The sequence below is a fragment of the Nicotiana tomentosiformis genome, chromosome 2 (genome assembly GCF_000390325.3).
Source record: "Nicotiana tomentosiformis chromosome 2, ASM39032v3, whole genome shotgun sequence".
NCBI classification, from domain to species: domain Eukaryota; kingdom Viridiplantae; phylum Streptophyta; class Magnoliopsida; order Solanales; family Solanaceae; genus Nicotiana; species Nicotiana tomentosiformis.
This window is the reverse complement of record NC_090813.1, coordinates 76,452,141-76,473,896: the sequence shown is the minus strand read 5'-3', so window position 1 is coordinate 76,473,896 and position 21,756 is coordinate 76,452,141. Positions and strand designations below refer to the sequence as shown.

General features: G+C 39.9%; 1 protein-coding gene and 1 pseudogene across 1 annotated transcript; one reads left to right on the top strand and one right to left on the bottom strand.

Annotated features, from left to right (window-relative positions):
- Window positions 1-737: 737 nt before the first annotated feature.
- LOC138905098 (uncharacterized) lies at window positions 738-8,785 on the bottom strand (annotated as a pseudogene).
- A 6,803-nt stretch (window positions 8,786-15,588) lies between these two features.
- LOC104115557 (uncharacterized) lies at window positions 15,589-20,238 on the top strand. Its single transcript, XM_070195610.1, has 4 exons — window positions 15,589-15,704; window positions 15,789-15,923; window positions 19,201-19,400; window positions 19,558-20,238. Exons 2-4 carry the CDS (start codon window positions 15,834-15,836, stop codon window positions 19,814-19,816), a joined length of 549 nt encoding a protein of 182 aa, XP_070051711.1. The 5' UTR covers window positions 15,589-15,704; window positions 15,789-15,833; the 3' UTR covers window positions 19,817-20,238.
- Window positions 20,239-21,756: the final 1,518 nt, after the last annotated feature.

Sequence of the window (21,756 nt, the reverse complement as noted above, 5' to 3'; positions counted from 1 at the left end):
TAAAGGAATATTTTGTACCAGAGGAATTACATTTTCTTTCTTATATATCTGAATAGTATATATTGTACTTTGAATTTTGATTTTTTTTTTAAAAAGTTTTTCAATTGAATAAGGTCATGTTTATTTAACAAAAGGGCCAGGATATTTCCTTTAACTATTCGACTTTTTTCTTATTTTAGCTCTTCCACATTTAAATTCTTTCCATACTTTTAGCTCAACAACAACATAACCCAATATTATCCCACATCGTGGAGTTTGGGAGGGTAGTATGTACGCAGACCTTACCCCTACCTTGTGAGGATAGAGATGTTGTTTCCAATAGACCCTCGGTTCCGGAAAGTATAAGAACAATATTAATGAAAATATAGGCAAGAAGGGACAGTACCAAAAAGCCATATAAAAGTAGAATAAAACAACAAGATAGTAAGGTGTTCAACAATGAAAGAAAATAACAGAAACCTACTACCAACAGAAAGCGAGACTATTTGTCGCGGAACCGTTTTTCTGAAGGTTCGGCGAGGGCAGCAAAGTAAGCCTGACTGCTACTTAGCTTCAGCCCTTTGACAATAAATAGCACAATCGTGCTAAAGCGATGGCAATCACATGAAACAAGCAAGAAAGCTTTGAAATAAAGAGACTCGAATTTGGGAGGCAAGTGCAAATTTTCTGTTGTGTTTATTCAATATCTAATCCCTTACAAAGAATGAAAACAAAGCCTATTTATAGAACTAAAATGGCTATACAAAGGGGTGGTTGGCTGTTAAAACAGCCTGGTGCATTCTAGCCTGGAAAGCTGCCTGGATTCCTGGATAAAAAGCTGCCTGGATTTCAGCATGGAAAGTTGCCTGGATTCCTGCATGGGAAGTTGCCTGGATTCCTGCATGAAAATCTGGAAAGGCAGACTTTGTGGAATATGATGTCAACCATGGCCCACTGATGGCAGTCCGAGAGTTGAGCTCGGACAAGGCTCGCTATCGCTGGTTTTGCCGAAAATTAATAGGTGCGATGGCGGGGCGGTGCACGCTCCCCCACCTGAAATGGCGACGACCCCGGCACCACACAACTGAAGATAATTGTGGACTTGTTCCCTGAACTGCCACAAATCTTCAAACTTCTCCCATGATGCCTCCTCTAGCGAAGTTCCTTTCTAATGAACAAGGAACTGTGCGCTTGAATTGCCCCATCCTTTTCCACGGACCAATTGATGATCTATGATGGCTTCCAATTGCTTGTCTGTTGCTGGCGGAGTAGCAAAAAATTGGCTTCGGCTGGACTGCACCCGATCCTTGTCTTCCTTGTCTTCGAAATATGGTTTCAATTGGCTAGCATGGAAGACTGGATAGATTTTCAGATGACGCGGCATGTCCAGTCGATATGATATTATCCCCACTTTGGCAACAATTTCGAATGGGCCCTCATATCGGCGAATCAGACTATGATGTACGCCTCGCAGTGATTTGAACTGCCGTGGATTTAATTTCACCATGACCCTGTCTCCAATCCTGTAGTTGACTGGGCGACGCTTCCTATCCGCAAATTTCTTCATTTTGCGGGCTGCCTTGTCAAGATATGACCTGGCCAGGTCGGCTTGTTCCTCCCAAAACTTGGCCATGTGAAAAGCCCCCGGATTCTTCAATCCGACGTTGGCGGGCAATGATTGAGGAGTGTTGGGCTGTTGCCCAGTTGCAAGCTCAAAGGGACTCTTCCCAGTCGCCTCGCTGCATTGCAAATTGTAAGAGAATTGAGCTATGTCCAGTAGCTTAGCCCAGTCTCTTTGATTGGCGCTGACATAATGCCTCAGATAGCATTCAAGCAAGGCATTAATCCTTTCCGTTTGTCCATCCGTTTGTGGATGAAAACTTGTTGAGAAGTGCAGTTGAGTTCCCAACAAGCTGAACAATTTTTTCCAGAATGCGCCGGTGAAACGAGGGTCACGATCGCTTACGATGTGCTTAGGCACGCCCCAGTACTTCACGATGTCCCTCAAGAATATGCGTGCTGCCTCTTTAGCTTTGCAACCGGCAGTGGTGGTCGAAAATGTTGCATACTTGGTGAATCTATCGACAACCACCATAATGGTGCCGAATCCCTCCGAATTTGGCAAACACGTGATGAAGTCCATGGTTATACTGTCCCATGGCTTCGCCGCAACTGGCAGCGGCTCAAGTAATCCCCCAGGAAGCTTGGATTCCACCTTGTCTTGCTGACAAACTAGACAAGTGCGTACATATACCTCGATGTCGTCCCGCATCCGAGGCCAATAATAAGAAGACTCGATCAGGGCCATCGTGCGTTTTTGCCCTGGATGACCTGCCCAGGCAGAGTCATGACCTTCTTTCAGCAGAGTGCGCCGGAGATTTGCCCATTTGGGCACGTAAACCCTTTTGCCAGTGGTGTACAATAGACCATCTTCTTCCTTCCCAAAAGCACTGAGTTTTGCCTTGACTGGCCAAGGCAATAAGCTATTTTACCACGGGATCATGTTGCATACCTTCCTTGATGGTCTTGATGATGCCACTGCTTGCTGAGCTAACCATGTTTGCTAATATTGTCTTGCGACTCAAAGCATCGGCAACCACGTTAGCTTTCCCTGGTTTGTATTCCAGGGTGTAGTCGAATTCGGCCAAGAAGTCTTACCAACGAGCTTGCTTGGCAGATAGCTTCTTCTGTGTTTGGAAGTAACTTGTTGCAACGTTGTCAGTCTTGACAACAAAATGTGCTCCCAACAAGTAATGACGCCAAGTCCTTAGGCAGTGGACTACAACAGTCATTTCTTTCTCTTGGACAGTGTAACGCCTTTCAGCGTCGTTCAGCTTTCGACTCTCAAAGGCTATAGGATGGCCTTCTTGCATCAGTACGCCTCCTATAGCAAAGTCAGACGCATCAGTCTGGACTTCAAATACTTTCGAGAAATCAGGCAGGGCCAATACGGGTTCCTTGGTGATTGCTGCCTTGAGTTTCTCGAATGCCTTCTGGCATATGTCGCTCCATTCCCACTCTCTGTCTTTCTTCAGCAAATCAGTGAGGGGAGATGCAATAGTCGAGTAACCGAAGATGAATCTCCGATAATAGTTGGCTAAACCGAGAAAGGACCGAAGTTCCGGCACCTTTGTTGGAGCTTCCCAGTCCTGGATAGCTTCCACCTTGTCCCTATCCATCCGAATTTCCCCATAGCTAATTGTATGCCCGAGGAATTGTACTATGGGCTGTGCGAAGCTGCACTTCTCACGTTTGACGCACAGATCATTTTCCCTTAGTACCTTGAATACCTTGCGAAGGTGTTCCGCATGGTCTTCCATATTGTTGCTGTAAACCACAATATCATCTAGATAGATGACAACGAACTGATCCAAGAAGGGATGAAATAGTTTGTTCATCAAAGTGCAGAAGGTTGCTGGAGCGTTTGTTAAACCGAATGGCATTACTAACCATTCAAAAGCCCCATATCGTGTAACACAAGTTGTCTTGGGCTCATCTCCGTCGGCAATCCACACTTGGTAGTAACCTTTCCTCAGATCCATCTTGGTGAACACCTTGGCCTGCCCCAAGCGGTCAAATAAATCAGCAATGAGAGGGATATGGTACTTGTTCTTCACTGTGACCTTGTTAAGGGCCCTATAATCAATACATAACCGCATGGTACCCTCCTTCTTCTTCTGAAATAAGACAGGAGCTCCGTAAGGTGCCTTGGATGGTCGTATGTGGACAGCCTCTAGCAACTCCTTGAGTTGCTTCCTCAATTCCTCCAATTCCGGGGGCGCCATGCGATAAGGCGACATGGCAGGTGGCTTTGCCCCTGGAACTAGCTCGATCTGATGATCAACTTCCCTTTGTGGTGGCAAATGTTTGGGAAGTTCTTCCGGCATCACGTCCTTATTCTCATCAAGGACTTGCTCAATGCGGGGAGGCAATGCTACTGCCTCAAGGGAATGCTCAACGATTCCCATCAGGGTTGCAAGAAATGTTAGTTCTCTTTTCTTGAAACCTTTCACAAGTTGCATCGCTGACAGATGCACTCCAGTTTGTGGTACCCGAACAAGGGGCACAATACACGAACCTCCAGGATCGCTTATGTGAAGCTGGTTGATACGTGGTGCAATAAGTGCGTTGACCTCGTACCAAAAGTCCAATCCCAGAATGATGTCGAAGACATCCATGGGAGCAACGGTGAAATCCGTTAATCCCTGCCAGTCTCCTAAAGCAATTTGTACGTTAGGAGCAAAGCCATGAACAGTAGAGGGAAGGGCATTGACAGTCTTCATTATCGTGTCACTGGAAATAAAGACAAGTCCAAGCTCCCTAGCTTGTTCCTCTGTCACAAAATTATGAGTTGCACCTGTATCCACCATAATGCGTACGTCTTTGCTGTTTAACTTGGCATCGACGAATAAAGATTCACGGGGCCTCACACGAGGCGATTGGGCAGCAATAGCGGCAATGGTCATATGGTTTATCAAGGCCATATGATTGAACAAGCCTACGGCCTTGTTCTTCCCTTGTCCTGCACCATCAGCTGGTGCTCTTCGCTCTTCGGGTTGCACAGCAGTTTGTCCTTGCTGCTGGTGTGCTGCGACAATTGCTCCTAATTTTTTCAGAGTAGGACAATCTCGAGCATTATGAGAATGATTTCCGCAGAGATAGCAAACATCTCGCTGAGCAGCCTTCGGTGCGCCTCCTTTTCTCTTCTCATCGTAATCCTTGCAATAATTAGAAGAGTTGTTGCGGTTACCTCGATTATCACTGTTCAAATTGGGAACAAACTTGCCTTTGCCTCGGTGGGTGTCCGTCTTTGGAGCAGCAGCAGCTTGGCTCCGATTGTTATTTCCCTTAGACGCTCCGGTCTGGAAATCTGCCAATGACTCGGCTACTACAATAGCCTAATCGATGTTGTCGATCTGTCGCCTTTGCAATTCTTGTTTGGCCCAATACTGCAAGCCATCCAAGAAATGGAATAATAGATCCTCACTGGTCAAGTTGGGGATCTGAAGGGTGAGTTTTGTAAAATCCTTTATGTACTCACGGATGGATGATGTTTGCCTAAGCTCCCTCAACTGTCGGCGAGCTTCGTGCACAACGTTTTGAGGATAAAACTGCCATTTTAGCTCCTCTTTGAACTGCTTCCAAATGTCAATGAAGCACGTTCCTTTCTCCATATCTGCCTTCTTTCTGCACCACCAAAGTATGGCGGTTTCTGATAAATACATGGCTGCCGTTCGGATTTTGGCAGCATCGTTGGTAATGCTTACATGTTCGAAATAAGCATCCAGCTGCCACAAGAAGTTTTCCACGTCTTGAGCACTTCTTTCACCCCGAAATTCTTTGGTTTTGGGAGCCTCAATACGTGTTTCTCGGACAGTGATGGGACCTCGCCCAGTGGTTCCTGCTGTCTCCTCTAGGCGCTGTTTTAAAGCTTCAACTTCTGCCTGTAAGGAAGACAAAGCCTCAGTGAGCTTGAGTTCAAGGTTGTTTAGCCCGTCATCTTGCTCCTGAACGTTCCCTTTGACTTCTTGAAGTCCATCAAGGGCAACTGACTCAAGTGAAATATTGATTTCTGCAGCGGAAATACGATGATGTGCGACCTCTAGACCCTTTTCTATCATACAAACTCTCTCATCTAGAGATATAGCTTGAGAAGTTTCTGGTGCAGTATAGGGCAGCAACTCTGCTTTCAGGTGGAGATGTGTCCCTGGCCCTAATTTTGTCGCGCTTTCGACCCATGCCTCTTTGTGGTTCTGGGTTCTCTTCAATGTGGGTTTCTTTAATGTTACGTTGTGAGTTCTTAGCCATGCAAGAACCTAGGCTCTGGTACCAATTTGTCGCGGAACCGTTTTTCTGAAGGTTCGGCGAGGGCAACAAAGTAAGCCTGACTGCTACTTAGCTTCAGCCCTTTGACAATAAATAGCACAATCGTGCTAAAGCGATGGCAATCACACGAAACAAGCAAGAAAGCTTTGAAATAAAGAGACTCGAATTTGGGAGGCAAGTGCCAATTTTCTGTTGTGTTTATTCAATATCTGATCCCTTACAAAGAATGAAAACAAAGCCTATTTATAGAACTAAAATGGCTATACAAAGGGGTGGTTGGCTGTTAAAACAGCCTGGTGCATTCCAGCCTGGAAAGCTGCCTGGATTCCTGGATGAAAAGCTGCCTGGATTTCAGCATGGAAAGTTGCCTGGATTCCTGCATGGGAAGTTGCCTGGATTCCTGCATGAAAATCTGGAAAGGCAGACTTTGTGGAATATGATGTCAACCATGGCCCACTGATGGCAGTCCGAGAGTTGAGCTCGGACAAGGCTCGCTATCGCTGGTTTTGCCAAAAATTAATAGGTGCGATGGCGGGGCGGTGTACTGCGTGCCCATACTATTGTTATGAACACTCTAGACTACCTAATCTACTATCCTAATCCTCGACCTTCATATCTTCCTATCAAGGGTTATGTCCTCGGTCAGCTGAAGCTATGCCATGTCTTGCCTAATCACCTCTCCCACCTCTTCTTTGGCCTACCTTCACCTATCTGTGGGCCCCCCAAAGTCAACCTCTCACATCTCCTCACCGGGGCGTCTGTGCTCCTCCCCACATGAACAAACCATCTAAGTCGCGCTTCCCGCATCTTGTCCTCAATAGGGGCCACACCTACCTTGTCGCGAATAACGTCATTCCTGATCCAATCTAACATGGTGTGCTCGCACATCCATCTCAATATTCTCATCTCTGCTACCTTCATCTTCTGGACATGAGCGGTCTTGACTGGCCAACACTCAGCCCCATACAACATCGTTGGTCTGACCGCCACTCTGTAGAACTTACCCTTAAGTTTCGGTGGCACTTTCTTGTCATACAAAATACCGGAAGCGAGTCTCCATTTTATCCATCCCGCCCCAATACGATGTGTGACATCTTCATCTATCTCCCCACCCCCCTGAATAATAGACCCAAGGTACTTAAAACTCCCTATCCTAGGGATGACCTGCGAGTCCAGACTCACCTCCCCTTCCCCTCCTTGAGTCTCGCTACTAAAGTTACACTCCAAGTATTCTGTCTTGGTCCTGCTCAACTTGAAACCTTTAGATTCCAAGGTCTGCCTCCATACCTCTAATTGCGCGTTCACACCATCTCGCTTCTCGTCAATAAATATAATATCATCTGAAAATAACATGCACCACGACACCCCCATTGGATGTGGCGCGTCACTACGTCCATCACCAGAGCAAATAAAAAAGGGCTGAGTGTCGATCCATGACGCAACCCCATCATAACCGAAAAATGGTCCGAGTCCCCACCACCATCCTCACTCGGGTCTTTACTCCATCATACATGTCCTTAATCAAACTAACGTAGGCAACATGTACACCTCTAGCTTCCAAACATCTCCATAAAACCTCTCTCAGAACTTTATCGTACGCCTTTACTAAGTCGATGAACACCATATGCAAGTCCTTCTTTCTCTCCCTGTACTTCTCCATCAATCTCCTAACAAGGTGGATGGCTTCTGTAGTCGAATGCTCCAGCATAAACCCAAACTGGTTCTCAAAAATAGACACACTCCTCATCATCCTTAGCTCTATCACTCTCTCCCAAACTTTCATAGTATGACTAAGCAGCTTGATACCCCGAAAGTTCTTATATACAGAAACCATCGTGCTCCACCTCCACTCTTCGGACATCTTTTTTGTTCTAAAAATGACATTAAATATCCTGGTGAGCCACTCCAAGCCTGCCTTACCCGCACTCTTCCAAAACTCTACCCGAATTTCATCCGGCCCGGTCGCTTTGCCCTTGCTCATCTTACGCATAGCTCCCTCAACTTCATCAATACTAATCCACTTACAATACCCAAATTCACAATGACTCCCAGATATTTCCAAATCACCCAGTACAATGCTCCTGTCCCCCTCCCCGTTCAAGAGATTATGGGAGTAGATTTGCCATCTCCGATAGATAAGCCCCTCATCCAACAAAACTCTACCTTCTTCGTCCTTGATGCACTTTACTTGGTCCAAGTCACGCACCTTCCTTTCTCGCGCCTTGGCTAACATGAAAAACCTCTTATCCCCACCTCGGCTCTCGAGTTCCTCATACAAATGACTAAAAGCTGTAGTTTTGGCCGCCGTAACTGCTAGCTTTGCCTCTTTATTAGCCAACTTATAATGCTCCCTACTCGCTCTCTTCTCCTTCTCGTCTACACTTTCCACTAGCTTTATTTAAAATCGTTTCCTTTGTAGTTCTCCCATTGTAAAACTTTTATTACTCTTATGTTTAGTTTTCCCATATCCTTCATGAAATTTCTCACATCCTAGCCGGAGAAAGTTAAAAAATTGTGGTTTCGATGCAATTTAGGTATTTCTTTTATAAAACTGATCTCTCTTTTTTTCTTTTGTTTCAAAAAAAACTTTTGACAATGTCGTTTGATATATTAGTGTCCATTGTTGGAGTTATTTTTCTTTTATATATTTTCAGAATCATTCAGATGCTTATGAAATGCTAAGATGACTTTGTACATTTAGTTTTAATTTTGAAATAGAGTTAAGTATTGCTTTTCTAGTGTTGACTTGTCCTGCTGTGTGCATTTGCACTCCTTTTATGCTGATTAAGTAGTGAACAATTTGCTGGATTACTCAGCTGCTTTCTATCCTAATTTTGTTGCATGGCTAGTTAATAAAGAGGTTTTTGTGTATTTTACAGCAAGAACTTGCTGCAATACTTAAGAAGATTGGTGACAAGCAAACATGCACAATAATTTCTATTTTTTGTGCGTTATGTGGTTTAATACTGTTACACCCCATGTTTTCATACGTGAAAGTACGCCATAAGTAAATTGATATAAGCTCGGAAATGAGATCTTACATCCCGCATTTTCGTACGTTAAAATTTCGTCGTAAGTTAATCGACGTAAGCTCGGGAACAAGATTATTTTGAGGTTATAAGTATTATGTTATTTCAAACAAGTGATAAGTAAATTCGTGAAAGTAAGAGGGTAAGCAAGTAAAAAAAATGAGTTTCGTTGGTGATTGTCAATTTGGGGAAAAAATACGATTCAAGCTATAATACCCGATATTTATGACTAGTGCCATACAAGGTACCACATGACCATAATAGTATGATACGAAAGATACATTACATTGGTACTCGGTTGAGAAAGGTACCGGGTGATCATCGCGGCCCATCGGTTTGGGTCGTGACAAAAGTGGTATCAAAGCAGTTCTGTCCTAGAGAGTCTACAAGCCGTATCTAGTAGAGTCTTATTTATGGGTGTGTTGTGCACCACACTTATAAGCAGGAGGCTACTGGGCATTTAGGACTGTCACTCTTTCTTCTTACTCTAGATCGTGTGGTAGAGCTCAGTTATATGAATTCAAACTCTTAAACTCTATTTTATTCGTAATACAATGATACCTACATCCAAAAGACAGCTGGTAAGAGATTGACTGTGGCCATGAAAAAGTTGGATCAGAGGAACTTGATTTTTACATGATGCTTATGATGGGTAAATGTAAGGTCTTCAGCAGATCATGTATGTACTAAGACATATAAAGCTTCTTAATAAGGAGCCTTAAGGCAAGAATATCTACCCACCCATATGGTGAAAAGAAATGAGAGATTTAAAAGGTAGATATAAGTTTCAATAAATAAAAGAAGTAAGGTGAAGGAGGGTACGAGCTACACAGTTAATGAAGATTAACAATATTACAATTCAGGCAGAGAAATATAAGCCTTTTGAGTTACCTTCAACAATAATAGATGTATGTACAGTCGCCCACACCCATCTTAGTTATGCCCTATGAGAGCTAACATATATGGTTTAAGAGAAGGCCGAGATATCAGAATCTAGATGTGTTTAGAGTAACCCAAAATGGTGGATGGATTATTTGCGTTAGTTGACATTTCTGAAGGATATTGCAAATGTGCTAATAGATCTCCTTGTAAGACACCCAGATGATGCACTCTAAAATAGTACAACTAGATATGGGTATTAAAAAGATAGGTACTGGAATCCTGGAAGGGATAAATATTATCTTAGTATAACTCCCGTTCCTAGTAGAGAGAGAACGTTAGGCGATCCGAATAGCCAGTGGATGGAGCAAGGGGAACTAAAAGCAAAAGAATGTCTTGTTGAGGTTTTCAGAATAAAGTGATAGATAGAAATGTTAGCAGAAAAAATAAGAAGAGAGTTAATGAAGCATTATGAGTAAGATGTGATACATGGATGACAACGGTAGATAAAAAAAAATGACAGTATTACAGAGTCTATAGTCAAGTGAAGGAAAAGACGAGAGGTGAAAGGCCTTTAGACAACAAAAGAGTATAGGCTATAAAGTCATATCCTCATTTTGAGAAATAAGTTTGTGACTCTATCGTGATTACCAAAAGAAAAAGTTAGACCCTAGAGTAATAGAAATCAGTATGGGCTGGTGAACAAGATAAACTAAACATGAATTAGGGATTGAGTGATTTGATAATAGTCAGCATCATGAGAATTTCATATTGCATTTCGGAAATAATAGAATGGACGACAGAAGAATAACCTTTAAAGGTCATACATGAAGATGCTTGCCTAAAGCAAGTAATATGAGCAAAGTTAAGCTTAAGGGACTATGTGTGCCAGTTACACTAAGTGTCACCCTCGTGAGTAAGGAATTTTGTTATTCTTGGTACAGAAGGATTACTGCAAGGCGAGTAAGGTTCATCGATGATATGAAAAGACGCCAAAGATTAGAGGTAAAATATCTATAGGTAGATCGTCATAGCACTAAATCTTAGTACTCCCCTAAAGGGGAGAATATGGAGTGATGTGGCATTAAGTCAGAATTAAGTGGTTTTAATAACTATGGAATGGTAAAGGGAGAATGCGATAAAAATGAAAAAGGGATGAGGTTGCACTCATTCAAATCCTACAGATATGTAACGATTCCAGAACATTATACAAACACGACGTCAAGGAGAGGAAGTAAGGGTTCCTGCCCGAGATATTATTAATAGATAAGGAGCCAGTGCGAGACGTAAGTTAAGACAAAGGAAATAACCAAGAAAGATTACGCAGAATGTTGATATGAGAATGGGCCAACGAATTGTTAGCAGTTGATTGAGGAAGAGCCTAGTTATGGCTAGACAAGAGGATACAGACAAATCAACATATCATGCAAGATAAACATAGTGAACCCCAACACGGAGAATTCAGTCTCGCAGGTATGACATCGTGATCCTTGAGAAATATTTAGATAGGAGTTGGGGTAGTTAAATGTACCGTATGAGTGTTACGGAAATAAAAGAGAGTGTCACTGGGAAGACAATCAAAATATCAGTTCAGGAGCAACCCTACAAGCACAAGGGCATGGAGGTAAGTAACTACGGATAATTATAGGCGAGGAAGGACATCAAAAATTCCGTCAAGTATACGATGTAATAAGCTCGCAGCTTTACAAGAGTCAGAAGGTCTTCCCTAAGTACTCCAACAAAAGACTACCTGAGGAAATAAGGAAGAAGGCTTCAACCTAAGCACAATTACCTAAAGAGGAAATGGTCTTGTAACAACAGTCTCACAACAACAATGTATGCACTCCATAAGAAAGTGGCACCTATCGTGGCTAATGAACGGGAAGAAGAAAAAAATAAAAAGGTGATATTCAAGATTATATGAGTTGTATGAAAATTCCGGCATGCGTGAGAACTAAGATAAGCTAAGTATGCACGCAACAAGGGGACAGAAAGACCAGAAAAAGTAATAGCTTACGTTTAAAGAAAGCTGGGAAGGAACGAAAGAAATTATTCGATCAAAGATCCAGAGTTGGTTACGTTATGAATGCTCTTAAGATTTCAGAGTATTATCCATGCAGCATATATGTTGACAATCATACAGTCGTAGAAGACTCTGGTATAAGTTAAAAGAAAGAATTAAGTCCAGGTCATAGACAAATGGTTGAATTGTTAAAAGGTTGTATCAGGGATATTCCATAGCGCCCATGAAAGGCTAAAGAAATAGCTAATACTAGGAGCCGCAGAGCGGAATATAGCTTAAGCCTACATAAAGGCTGATCAGAAGGAAGATGAAACTAAAGAGTTACATCAACCAAGTAAATTAGAAGTGTGATTATTGGACCCAGAAAATTATAGAAATCGTGATTGAGAACATTGCAGGATCACCCTTAATATCAGAGGTACAAGAGAGATAGTACAACAACCATATTCTATAATGGCCCTACGAAAAAGCCAGTTAGAAGAGTATCAGCCTCATAAGAAGTCAGTATGAATCTTCTACCGAATCGTGTATGGACCAGAGTTGCAAGTATTATAATAGAGTTTCAAGTTGTGGATGTGAATTATACCTATGTGGAAGGAAGTTCATGAAGGAGATAGAAGATGTGATGCGAGATTTTAAGGTAAGTAAGGTAAAGATAAACAACGTACGAGATACTCACATGCAGAAGGTTATGTATAGTCCATACTTCGGATAGAAGGCTAGAAGCGCTGGGATTCAGTATCCAGGAATTATAGCGGCGTCATCAGTGGCACATTTTCCAGCCTATGGTTTCTAGGTATCGAGAAGTCTAATTAAGAGAGTAAAGAAGAGTTAGAGACGATGTGATGTCTCGCTTGATATTTCAGGATGACATAAGGAAATCTATGATGCAAGCAAGTTGAAGGAAGTTTGCGAGTAGTATAAATAGATATGTGTAGGCCGCAAGCTAAAGTATGGTAAAACGATAAAGTTTTAGGAAGACATGAGTAAGGATAAGAAATGGCAAGTGAGAAGCTGACGGGAATAGATAGGTCCTCAGGATTAAGCCCATGAAAACAAAAGAGTTGATGGTTTGTCTAAGTTATAGAAAGCTCAGTATAGCCTGAATGAACTCAAAAGAGTCTAAGGCTAGTAACATTTAGAAGAGATGGAATGCTATCGTGATAGTAGAATAAATGTGTAATTGTGATAGATAAAGGGTGACATTTGGACCTTCGATTGAGTAATGATTTGAAAAAAGGGATTTCATGGACGACACAGGATTAGAATACCCCCATAAGATGAATCATATTGGAATGCTATGAAATACAATTATGGAAGTATAGTATCGCCCCTAGGTGGATCAGTCTAATCATTTCAGATATTTTCCGAGGAGACGTGAGCCCTAGCGGCAGTATTACATAAGAGGCCAAGTTATCAGTAGTAGATTGCAGATCAATATTGAGGTGAATCAACAATGGATGGATAAAAGTTACAAAGTATGAGATGAGAATATGCCATCATTCTTAAGATGAACAGTGATGAAGAAGCATTAAAGGACTTAGATTTATATATATAGTATAAGCAACGAGAGTAACCTCGAGTTTGGTAGCAAACCACAAGTCATGGTGTGAGAAAGAGGCCTAAAGGGGGGAATGTCCCGGCCTTTGGATTTATTTACAAAACAGTTGCCTAGATGGCAAGGAGAGTACTAAAGTATTCGCAAGAGCTATAGGTTATGATAAAGATAAGTGCATCGGTCAACATTTGAGGACAAATATTCCAAAGGGGGAATGATGTTACACCCCATGTTTTCGTACGTGAAAGTATGCCATAAGTAAATTGATATAAGTTCGGAAATGAGATGTTACATCCCGCATTTTCGTACGTTAAAGTTTCGTCGTAAGTTAATCGACGTAAGTTCGGGAACAAGATTATTTTGAGGTTATAAGTATTATGCTATTTCAAACAAGTGATAAGTAAATTCGCGAAGGTGAGAGGGTAAGCAAGTCAAAGAAAATGAGTTTCGTTGGTGATTGTCAATTTGGGATAAAAATACGGTCCGGGCTATAATACCCGATATTTATGGACTAGTACCATACAAGGTACCACATGACCATGATAGTATGATACGAAAGATACGTTATGTTGGTACTCAGTTGAAAAAGGTAGCAAGTGCCCGTCGCGGCCCATCGGTTTCGGTCGTGACACCGAGTCTCTAAGTTTGTATCAGTAAGATATTTATTCGGTGGAAAGTTATGAAAGTTATGATGGAAAAAAGGGCTATCCCTGGACTGTTGAATTGTAACGACAGTACTAGCTTATTGCTAAAACAAACAGAAAATATACTGGATATTGCTTTAGACATTTACCTCAACTTGTACGAAAATGGTTTTAACACATTAAATATGCGGGCATTTGTATCCCGCAGGCAACAAAGGGTAGTGCTGGTGCTAAACAAGTTGATGGGCTCGTTATTGGAGAAAGTGGCATTAATAGTTTTGTCATCACTGGTAAATGAAAATTATTAGTGCTTGAAAGGAAAAATCTAAAGATATTAAACAATAATACAGAAGAGATATTCAGTAATTTAAGTTGCCTTGAATTCAAACCAATTATCAATGGGAACACACGTGATAATTATATATTTATAATACAATATATATAGACATAATACTAATCTAGTTATATGTAGATTAAGGGGTTTATTTGCTATTCAAAATTTTATTTATTTTATATTTTTAAGTCACATTATTCGATAGAATTTAAATCGAGAGAATTAGATCGACTTGATAAAATTTATTCGGTTTGATGATAACGTAATTATTTTTGTATAAAAAAACTTATAAATTGAAATGAACTAATTCAAAATGGATCAAATCGAAAAAAAAAGTCAAACGAATCGAACCGACTAAATACAGTCTCCTTCACAAATAGCTGATTTGCATTAAAAGTAATAGCACTCGTAGTCATTAAATTATAGGTTCGCCTCTGATTTAGGCCTTCAATTTAGATAGCATAACATATAAAGTCCTTATAGGTCAATCATGTATATTCTTTAATAAGGTTTCTCCAATATTTCTCTTTATTCAAATTCAAAAACTTTTGCAAAGATTAGCCGATAAAATTTGAAAGATGTCAAAGGGGTGTAGTCTCTCATGCCTCTAAAATTAGAAAAGAAACAAAGATTAGTTGGACGCGCTTCATTGCACCTGGTGGAACACACGTGACCACTTTACTTTTCCTTTAATGGAACCGTGACCATTTTATTTAAAGACGAAAACAGTAACTTTCTACAACAAAATTTGTAAGGATGGTGAAAATTTATTCGCATTTAATGATTATACGATATTATTAAATACATGTCATGTGTTTGCATATATATATATATATATATATATATATATATATATATATATATATATATTTCTTTAATTTAATTATATTTAAGTAATATAATTTATTTTACAAACAAAAATTATAGACAAATTTTTATAACAAATACTAATTTATAATCTGATAAGAAAAGATAACTAACTTATACCATTTGGTTAAATTACGGAATAATGTAAAAAAATCTTTAAGTAACTTAAATCCTATAGTTGGTTTAGCATGGGTGGGAATAATATATGCTAGAAACAGGGACGAAGTTAGAAGTTCGGAACCCAATAACTTTTATTTAATCAATATATTTATATTAAAAATTTTATTAAATATATAAAAATATTAAATTTAGAACTCAATAACTTTTAAACTGGTTCAATAAAATTAAAATAGTGGCCTCTCGACAGAAAGAGTAAGAGAAATATAAAAATAAGCAGCAGTCTAAAGAAGAATCAGGAAAGCTAGCTGAGTATACAAAGCAGAAAAAGAATAAAGTAATTTGGACATCTTCCAAGAAGGCAGAAGCCTCCTCTCATAGCTTTTACTTACTCAGCAAGTACCCCATTAATTCAAATACTCCCACTCTTTTCCTTTTTTCTTTGTTGGTATACTTCTATGTTCAGTTTCTAACTTACGTATACGCATCTAACATTCTTTTATATAGTAAAGTTACGCTATTTTGGCTGCAGAGGGGGAAAAAAAGAAAGAAAGAAGATAAAGTTGGTAATAGGAAGATGGCATCGACGCTGTTACTGGTAGTGGTTTTTGTGTTTGATCTGATTGCTTTTGGACTTGCTGTTGCTGCTGAACAGAGAAGAGCCACTGTGAGTTCTTATTTACTAGCTTTAACTATCATATTATATATATATATTGTATTGGGAGTCTTTGTATTTTGAGTTGGTAAATTGAACTCCATGCTCAAATTATTAGCTATTTTAGGGTTACAAAGTCTCAGCTCTTAAAACTATCTGTACCCTATGAACAGTCGTTATGAAATAACACAAGCAAGCCTTTTCCAGGTTGAGGATAATTGGATACATAGTTTTTACTTTCTAGCTTGTTGAGTTGATGTCCAGGGAAGGACCCAGAAGTTGATTTAATAAACTTTAAAAAAAAGGGAAAGAAAGTTTAGCAGAGCTTTTGAAGGGATTCTTTTGAATTTTGAACATGCAGGGTGATGCCCCTCTAGAGACAATTGCTGGCCTGGTACATGCTTCTTGTTGTTGTTGTCCATTACAACCAGTGGCGGACCCAGAATTTTGTGCAAGCGGGTTCAATCTTAGAAGTACATAACTTTATTCGTAAAATAGCAGTTGTTAAGTGGGTTCTAATAAAATATTTATACAAAATTTACGCAGCTTGAACCCGCTTGCCACCACGTGCGTCCGCCACTGATTACAACCCTTGCCAGTATAGACTAGTGTGTGTGTCTGTGTGTACATATGCATGGAAAAGAAAAGCGAAGCCAGGATTATACACTATGGGTTCTAAATTTTAGGATAATGATATTAGGTAATAGTAACTGTGTTCTGAATTTAATTTTTGTACATATTTAGTGAATTTCACAATACAAATACAATGTTTGCACTAAAGCTACTGGGTATGGCCGAACCAGTAACTTTCCTTTTGGCTCCGCTCCTGTTACAAGATGTGGGACAGAGGAACAATGTTGATGAGAGTATGAAAAAGGCTGTTATAAAAGTAATTCACCTCGTTTGAGGTTGTTTTGTTATTTGCGGATGTGCATGGCTAGATTGATCCGATATATAGATGAGCTGAATTGATTCTTATATTTCTATCTCTAATGATTTATACTTGTGTTAGATAAGCTCCAAAAATTTAAAGCACTCAGAGAAAAGGAGAACAAAATAACGTTAGATAATCTACCAAATTATAGTCTTATTTCTATCAGAAAACTTATAATTAAGAACTTTTACCATGTTTATCAATCAATGGATCAAATACAATGCAATCCAATCTTCTTGGATTTGGCATATATATGTCCTCTATGTATTCTGCTATGCTTGGTCTCATTCTGTTTGCTCGTAAGTAATGTCTTCAAGGCAAATTGAGGTGTTCTACAGCTGAAGGTTTTCTAATTTACACTTACCCATATACTCTTATCCCTACCTGGATCTAGTGTAAACGTAAAAACAAGAACTAAGGTTTAGTCTAACCAGTATTGTTTATATGGATCCTTGCTTTCATTATGTTTTATTCCTCGCTAAGTCTGCGTTGATTGCTAGAAACTGTAGGTTTTATAGACAACTTCCCATGCATGTGATCTTAGATCTATCTATTTCCTTTTTAGTACCATAAATTTAGTGTCACACCTATAGATTGATGCATTTGGAGGTCTATATAGGATATGACTAAATCATATAACCTTCTCTTCTACTCTGTGTACTTGCAACCACCATCCAATGTGATCATTTCTGATTTTGTCCAATCTTGTATGACTACACATTTATAACATTGCTGATCTCGTAACTGTTCTGGATACCTAGCCTTTCACTTGGTTAGGTTTCTCTTTATTCCAGAACACTCTCTTTATTTTAATCCTTTGTGCTACATATTCATGTATTGTGCCGACCTGCTTGAAGATTGAGCCGACATATCTACATTGTCTGTATTAGGTGCCACGTTCCGTTCCAATATCACTTCACCGGCATACTTTTTATGGGAGTTAAACTTGCAGTACATATATTGTATCTTACTTCTTCTATCCTAAAACTCTTTACTCTTTGTAGTACTTCTTAACAAAAGGTACTCTAGCTCTGAGATAGTGCATGTTTAAATATTCATCATAGATCGGTTTTACATAAAACTTTGGGTATATTGGTGCATTCTCAGTACATTTTGAGAACCCAGGGTCGGTCCATTGTTCCATAATTGGAACAATTGTGTTAAATTAATATTTCAATTTTTGACCAAATTGAAATTTCCTTGGATGAGTCAGACCAATACGAGGATTAAGAAATTAGAGATAACACCATGTTCGATTTCTAGTGCTCGTTGTACCAGTAATTCTTGCTCACTTTAGAATATACTAGGATAATAGTCTTCAGATGTATGTTCATTGAACATCGTTTTTTTTAATTGCATCATAGTTAATATTATGTACCTTAACACAAAAATGAGTCCTTGCATTTTTCAACAGTAAGTGCCAATGAAAATGTGAAAAGCCGAAAACGTTATGGAGGAAATTAAGTTTAGAACAAATATTTTCCCGGCAACTAGCTCATTTTTTATTGTTATGTATATGGTGAGGTTTACTTATTGGAATAAGAACTGCATATGCTGAAGCTTGTCATGATATCATGTCAATATTGTAACCCGGATGAAGGTGTTGGTGACTTAGATGCCTTTGATTATGTCAATAAATTATAGAAGCATTATGAGCAGTCACATTTTTATCTGGTGGACAGTTTGTAAAGAGAGGAACTTGAGATGCTTTGAAGATAAGCACAGTCACATCCAGAGGATAAATTCAACAGCATTTTCTTGTTTTACTTTTGGTGTAGAATGGAACTTGCAAATAAAGCTGAATCTATTTTAGAGCCCTTAGAATCCCTGTAGATTTAGATAGGGATATGCTTTTGTCTTCACACTTTTGGCACAATGTACATAATTCCAGCAAATTCTTAGTACTGTTTATGAATAAAAATTTACCATGTCAAAAGAAAATATATATATATATATATATATATATATATATATATATATATATATATATATATAAAAGCACGTGAACAGAATTGTAACTGTGACCCGAGATAATTTCACATCCAACTTCTTGGATTAAGTTAATCGGTTGATCCTATCTCAGAAGGAGTGCTATATATATGCATAACTCAGCTAATCTAAGGAGGTTGTTTCGTTGACTCTTTGAGATGGTGGCCTAAGAGGAAACTTTAGGAGATCACAGAGCAGTGAGAAGAAGTGATTGATAGAAATCAAAATGTGTGCTAATCGCTTATGTTTAGTTTAATACGAAGACATTTCTGACACAACTCTTTTGTCTATAAGGTTATTTAATCTTTGTAGCATATATTGTTAGTAAATTTATAATAAAATTAACTTTTTGGGTTTTATTTTCAGGCAACTATCAGGAAAGATGCAGAGTATAATTACTGTGTGTATGAATCAGATATTGCAACTGGCTTGGGTGTAGGTTCATTATTATTCCTTTTGGCTAGTCAGCTACTCATAATGTTGGCAAGCCGATGTTTATGTTGTGGGAGGGCGCTGCGACCAGGAAAGTCAAGAGCATGGGCTATTCTTTTATTTATCACCTGCTGGTACGTTTCTCCTTAAACATGGTTCATGAGCTGCATTTTGGTCTTTTGCTAGCCGGAGTAGGGAAATAAATAATTTCGCTGATGTGTGTAAGAATCTTGTCAAATATGTGAGAATCAAATTTATCTCTCTGAACATATTTGTTTTTGGACCTTTCAGGGTCACCTTCTTTATTGCTGAAGTGTGCTTACTGGCGGGTTCCGTTAGGAATGCCTACCATATAAAGTATAGGACTTACTTGACACAACATCCTCCGTCCTGTGAGGTTTTGAGGAAGGGAGTCTTTGGTGCTGGCGCTGCTTTTATTGTTTTCACTGGCATTGTCTCTGAGCTTTTCTACGTCAGCTACTCCAAGGCAGATGAAGGATCCATTCCTCCTAGAATGGATGGTGGCATAAGGATGAACGCGTTCAAGTGAACCAATTGAGGAGAAGGAGACTTTGGTTTTACACTCACAAAACTTTGCACCTTGATGCTGGAATTATGACAATGTGATATTGGTTATGTGGTATAATTAGAGATTCTAATTATGTGTTGTGACTTATGTGCATCCTTAATCATAATCCAAAATTGTTGAGTAGGGATATAGATTTAGATAGGTATTGCTTGCTACTCGTTAGTTCTTATATACAATGTTGTTGAGCAGGGTTTTGCTTGGAGGAAAAGCTGCGATGTCCACCTTAGAAACTAGGATTGATTCTATTATTCCTGTTGCCATTTTCCATTCTGTGTTAGCATATTCATTATAATCTAGGTTTTCATGGACTTCTCTGATTCTATTGTTTCTGGTTCATATTTCTGTTGGAACGATTAGAATAGCATGGAATTTCTTTGACTTTACTTATCCTTTTCTGGTTGATTTCCATTACTTATTTTGTGGACTTTACTCATTGGCAGTTTTCTGTTTCTAGTTTATTTCCAAGTATAGGCAAGGGTTACCAACTTCAACATTTGTTAGTTGGACTAATATAGCGAATACCCAAGTCCATGGCTCCATGTTCATGTGCTTGACTTGATGTTGGAGGTCGTCATCTTCTTGAATGGTGTAGTTTTTTATTTCCTTAGGAGTAATTTCTATACACTTATTTCTTTGTTATCACTCCAGTGAGACAAAACAACTGTTACCTCAATCAGTCCCAATACCACGTTAGTCCCATGTGCTCTCATACAAGCCTTATGTCACGGAACCGTTTTTCTGAGGGTTCGGTGAGGGCATCAAAATTAGCTTGACTGCTACTTAGCTTTAGCCCTTAGACAATAAACAACACAATCGTGCTAAAGCGATAGCAATCACACAAAACAAGCAAGAAAGCTACGAAAGAAAGAGACTCAGATTTGGGAGGCCATCATAGATCATTAGTTGGTCCGTGGAAAAGGATGGGGCAATTCAAGAGCACATTTCCTTGTTTACTGGAAAGGAACTTTGCCACAGAAGGCATCATGGGAAAAGTACGAAGATTTGTGGCAGTTCAGGGAATAAGTCCACAATTATCTTCAGTTGTGCGGCGTTGGAGTTGTCGCCATTTCAAGTGGGGCAGTGCACCGTCCCGCCGTCACACCTATTAATTTTTCGCAATTCAAAGCTGGAAAGGCAGACTTAGAGGGATCCTGCTGTCAACCATGGCCCAGAAGGTCAAAGATGCCTTCCCACTTTCGGCTGCTTGTCCCTTGGTCTGTTGACTCTCTGCCAAAGGTGCCTTCTGATGGTATCTCATGATTTCTGTGTGGCCCTAAGTGTTTTCCCACTGATGGCTGTCCGAGATTTGGGCTCGGGCAAGCCACGCCGTCGTTGGAATTGCGAAAAATTAATAGATGTGACGGCGGGGCGGTGCACTTTCCCCCACTTGAAATGGCGACGACCCCGGCGCCACACAACTGAAGATAATTGTGGACTTGTTCCCTGAACTGCCACAAATCTTCGTACTTCTCCCATGATGCCTCCTTTGGCGAAGTTCCTTTCCAGTGAATAAGGAACTGTGCGCTTGAATTGCCCTATCATTTTCCACGGACCAACTGATGATCTATGATGGCCTCCACTTGCTTGTCTGTTGCTGGTGGAGTGGTAAAAATTTGGCTTCGGCTGGACTGCGCCCGATCCTTGTCTTCCATGTCTTCGAAATATGGTTTCAGTTGGCTAGCATTGAAGACAGGATAGATTTTCAGATGATGCGGCATGTCCAGTTGGTAAGAGATTATTCCCACTTTGGCAACAATTTCGAATGGGCCCTCATATCGGCGAATCAGACTATGATGTACGCCTCGCAGTGATTTGAACTGCCGTGGATTCAATTTCACCATGACCTTGTCTCCAATCCTATAGTTGACTGGACGACGTTTCCGGTCTGCACATTTCTTCCT